At 51.6% G+C, this 4,469-nt stretch overlaps 1 protein-coding gene across 1 annotated transcript; it reads right to left on the bottom strand.

The window, feature by feature from the left end:
• Window positions 1-1,453: 1,453 nt before the first annotated feature.
• Window positions 1,454-3,827, bottom strand: Syndig1l (synapse differentiation inducing 1 like). The gene is made up of 3 exons (XM_069991054.1): window positions 3,411-3,827; window positions 1,752-1,892; window positions 1,454-1,612 (listed from the first exon to the last, which is right to left on the bottom strand). The coding sequence occupies exons 1-3, from the start codon at window positions 3,825-3,827 to the stop codon at window positions 1,454-1,456; spliced, it is 717 nt and encodes a 238-aa protein (XP_069847155.1).
• Window positions 3,828-4,469: the final 642 nt, after the last annotated feature.

Genomic DNA, 4,469 nt, shown 5'->3' with positions numbered 1-4,469 from the left:
GGGCGATGCCTGAGGTATGGGAGGGGGGGTAGGGTGTGGACAGGGAAGGTCAGTAGGGGAACCATCATCCCATGTGAGCTCAAGGTGGGGCACAGAAATGGCTAGGGTCCCCAGCTCGTGAACAGTGGGGTCCAATTGCTTGAACCTCACCTCATTCCCAACGTACTGCCACTCTACTTGCCTGGTACTCCTTAGTGGCTGGGGGAGTCGAGAGCGGCCATGAGTGGAGCTATCAGCGAAGGCCCAAAGCTGGCCAGGGATCCAGCATGAACCCCTCCTCAGAGATGGGAAAACATTGCTGGTCTCTCTGTGAGAGACAGGCTCAATCTTCCTTACAGAGTGCTCAGAAATGGCTGCCATTTGGCAGCTTAGATGTTCTAGAAGAATCCAACCAGCTTAGAAATCCCCATGGGAGGCCCATGACACATCCCTGTCCACAAGTGGCAGGACTTATATGGGAACAAATTTGATCGGATTCCACTCATTCTTCTAAACCTTGCGCAGGGGACACCTCCTCTAGGAAGCCCTTCTGAGCTCTGCTGGCTGCTCAGTAGCCCACATTTGCTCTAATCTCTCTTTCATCTCTATCCTGCACTCCCCAGGCTCCCTCCTGGCTGCCTTTCCTAAAGGGCTGAAGCTACAGTCTGGGACTTAGTGGCTGGGGTGACAGTGTTCTTTCTCGATTTTCTCTCCACTCAGGATTCTCCCTCAGCAGAGCCCAGAAAGGGAGTGATTAAAGGGGGTAGAGTGAGGAGGCCCTGCAGTCCAGGAGGATTGTGTTTCAGTGCCCTCCAGCCTTTCTGTCATCCAATCTGCCCTTTACCTCACACAGGGAGCTCTAGGCACTACCCTCTGTGCAGAGTTTACACCTGAGACTCCTTCTCTCTCAGGACCAACAGGGCCTTACGTGTCCATGGTATGCAGCGCTCAGACTGAGGAAGAAACTGGGTTCCCACATATTTCCTTCCTGATTGGTGGATCTGAGCATCATGGATCCAGAGAGGAGAGTTGAGGTTGGGAGTGGATATTGCTCAGACTGTCCCCAGGTGAAGACCCTGGCAGGCTGGAAGAACTAGATCTGGTCCTCTGTGCCCCAAGTAATCCTTTTCCTTCCTCACACCTTCTGCTCTTTCTCTGTAGGGAGGTTGGCATGTAGAGGATGGGCTGCCAGCAGGGTAAGAGAACCTCTAGGGAATGGGCAGAGTAGGCCAGGCTAGGCCCTGCCTGCTGGGCAGCCCTAGCTCTACTGTTTGCCATCTGCACCTGGGTTTAGAGTGCTGTCCCAGCCTGCTCTGGGACTGGAAGCAGTGGGTGAAAAGTGGAGGTCACACTCCCTCAACAAGCTACTCCTGCAGGTTCTCTCCTGGGCCAGGGCTCTCAGAGTCCACAGCCCCCAAGCCCCTCTTCTGTGCCCAGGTAGGCCGAGGAGTCAGGAGGTGGGTCCTACCGGCCACTAGCCATGGCCATTCTGGGACATGTAAGCTGCCAGAGCCACCACCACGGCTACATAGAGACCAGCCCCCACAGCGATGGACAGAGTGGCCAAGAAGAGGGCCCGGCGGGAGGTGGTGCTGGCCAGGCGGAAGTCCCCTTTGGAGATGGCCTTGCTGGTCTAAGGAGAGAGAGGATGGATAAAGTCCCACCCCAGGAAAACAGCCCAGCCCACCACGTCCCTGATCCCATCTTGCAGATGGGTGTCAAACCCTAAAGCAAAGGGATCATAGTTGAAGAAACAGCCCGGGTGCACTTACCCCCTGGGAGAAGTAGAAGGCAGCAATGCCCAGTGGCCAGAAGCAGCAGAGCATGGAGAAGAGGGTGAGCCCAAGGTGGTCCCTGGGAGGCAGCGTGAGGAAGTTGTCTTCACTTTCGCTCTCCGTCGAGATTGCATCACTCTGCAAACCAGGGGAGTTTAGTGCCCACGTCCAGGGTTACCCCAGCCCTGTCAGACTGGCAAGAGTTAAGAAACAATAACAGTAAAAGATAACCAGGTGTGATGGTGCATACTTGTAATCTCAACACTTGGGGAGGGGCGGGGGCAAGAGGATTCTGAGTTCAAGGCCAGCTTGAGCTAGTGAGACTTTATTTTGTCTCATAAAACAAAGCAAACAAAAGTAATACGAACTGGTCTAGAGTGCCTGCTTTGCTGGTGGTGAGAATGGTAGGTTAGTTATCCTTCTACCTAAAGCCTTTAGAACAATGACCTGATGAGTCTACTTTTTTATTTATTTTTTTGCCAGTCGTGGGGCCTGAACTCTGGGCCTGGGCACTGTCCCTCAGCCCTTCAGCTCAAGGCTAGTGCTCTACCACTTGAGCCACAGTGCCACTCCTGTCTTTTTCTGCTTATGTGGTGCTGAGGAATCAAACCCAGGGCCTCATGCATGCAAGGCAAGTGCTCTACCACTGAGCCAAGTCCCCATGAAATTTTGATCTCTAATTAATCACTCAAAAAACTGGAAGTGGAGCTGTGTCTCAAAGGGGTAGAGTGCTAGCCTTGAGCAAAAGAGCCCAGGCCCTGAGTTCAAGCCCCATGACTAAAAAAAAAAAAAAAAAGCAATACTTCCAGTGCTCAATAGCTAGGAGCTTGTGTAATAAAGGAAAAGAATTCACAATGGAAGACCATGTAACTTTATAAATCCCCTTGTAGAATATATTAAATTACATGAAGTAATATTGAAATTCGATGATATAACTATGTACCCCAAGGCTTCTTTGGGGGTCAAAGAGACTTAGATGATCATTTACCAAAGCAATAACATTATCTTTGAGTAGTAAATAATTTCTGTTCATCATTTGGATTGATAAATGGTTAATCAAAGCTAGTGTTCTCTTCCTCCTCTTCCTCTTCCCTTCCTTCTCCCTCCTCCCTCCTCCCTTCCTTTCTCTCTTGGCCTTTTTTCAAGACAGGGTTTCCCCGCCTTGAATTTGCTGTGTAGCCCAAGCTGGCCTCAAACTCTTTCTTCTCCTGCCTCAGCCTCCTCAGTGTTGAGATCACAACCATGCACTATCACGCTGGGCTCCAAGCTTAAGTTTCTCAATGTGTGGGCTGTATGTATATCAGAACCTTTCCTTTGGTGGTTCCAGTCAAGTTTTTTTTGTTTTTTGTTTTTTGTTTTGTTTTTCCCTCTCAGTCCTGGGGCTTGAACTCAGGGCCTGGGCACTGTCTCTGAGCTTCTTTTTGCTCAAAGCTAGCACTCTACCACTTGAGCCACAGTGCCACGTCCAGCTTTTTCTGTGTATGTGGTACTGAGGAATTGAACCCAGGGCTTCATGCATGCTAGGTAAGCATGATCACTGAGCCACATTTCCAGCCCCCAATCAAGCTTTCTTAAATCTCACTACCTGGTGTATGTGTGGGGGCTGGTGGGGGGTGGCGGGGGGGCTGGGGTTTTGTATTTATTACACATGCTCACCTCCTCCTCTTCCTGGGTGTCCTCCTGGGCCTGCAGCTCTTCTTGAACTCCGTAGGATACAGTCTGGATGGTGACATCCTCTTCAGCTTGGCCGGGTTCTGTGCTCTGGTTTGGGGGTCCCACCTGGGGTTCGCTGGCCTCTGTGAAGCTGGTCTCACAGCTGCCTGCCCTGGGCTCCTTGACCTTGTCCCTCCCTAGGAGGCAGCTGGGCCTGTACCAGGCCTCCACTGCCAGCTGCAGGGATCCTGGGTCCAGGAGCTGGTGGGGACGAGTGGGGCCAGCACGGCCAAGGAGGTAGGAGTAGAGCTTCTCCTGGCAGGACCAGCTGGTCGGAGCCTCTGGGTAGTGATAGGGGCTGTGGAGATGGGCAGGGCTCCTGGATAGCAGTGGGTTTTGCAATTCACTCAGGCTCTCCATGGTTCAGGCTGCCACTGGGGAAGGGAATCCTCACAGAGCCTATGAGAGAGCAAGACAGATACTGACGCCAGGACACTGAGCATATGACAGGAAGTGCTATAAGAAAGCAAGTTCCAGCTAGGTGCTGGTGGTCCATGCCTGTCACCAGGTGGCTGAGATCTGAGGATTATGATCCAAAGCTAGCTCAAGTAGTAAAATCCATGAAACTCTTATCTCTAATTAATCACCAAAAAGCTGGAAGTGGAGCTGTAGCTCAAAGTGGTATAGTGCTGGCCTTGAACAAAAAAGCTTAGGGAAACCCTCTGACATCATCCTTACAAAAAATAAAATAAAATAAAATAAAATGCTTAGGGACAGTACCCAGGCCCTGAGTTCAAGCCCTAGATCTGGAAAGAAAGAACGAGGAAGAAAGGGGGTGGGGGATGGGAAGGTGGCTCAATGGTAGAGCGCTTGCTTTGCATGCATGAGGCCCTGGGTTCGATTCCTCAGCACCATATAAGCAAAAAGAAAAAAGCCAAGCCGGGCGCTGGTGGCTCACGCCTGTAATCCTAGCTACTCAGGAGGCTGAGATCTGAGGATTGCGGTTCAAAGCCAGCCTGGGCAGGAGAGACCGTGAGACTCCTATCTCCAATAAACCACCAG

Source organism: Dipodomys merriami, unplaced genomic scaffold (assembly GCF_024711535.1).
Source record: "Dipodomys merriami isolate MVZ:Mamm:240054 unplaced genomic scaffold, mDipMer1.0.p SCAF_1, whole genome shotgun sequence".
Lineage (NCBI taxonomy): Eukaryota > Metazoa > Chordata > Mammalia > Rodentia > Heteromyidae > Dipodomys > Dipodomys merriami.
This window is presented reverse-complemented; position numbering and strand designations above follow the sequence as displayed.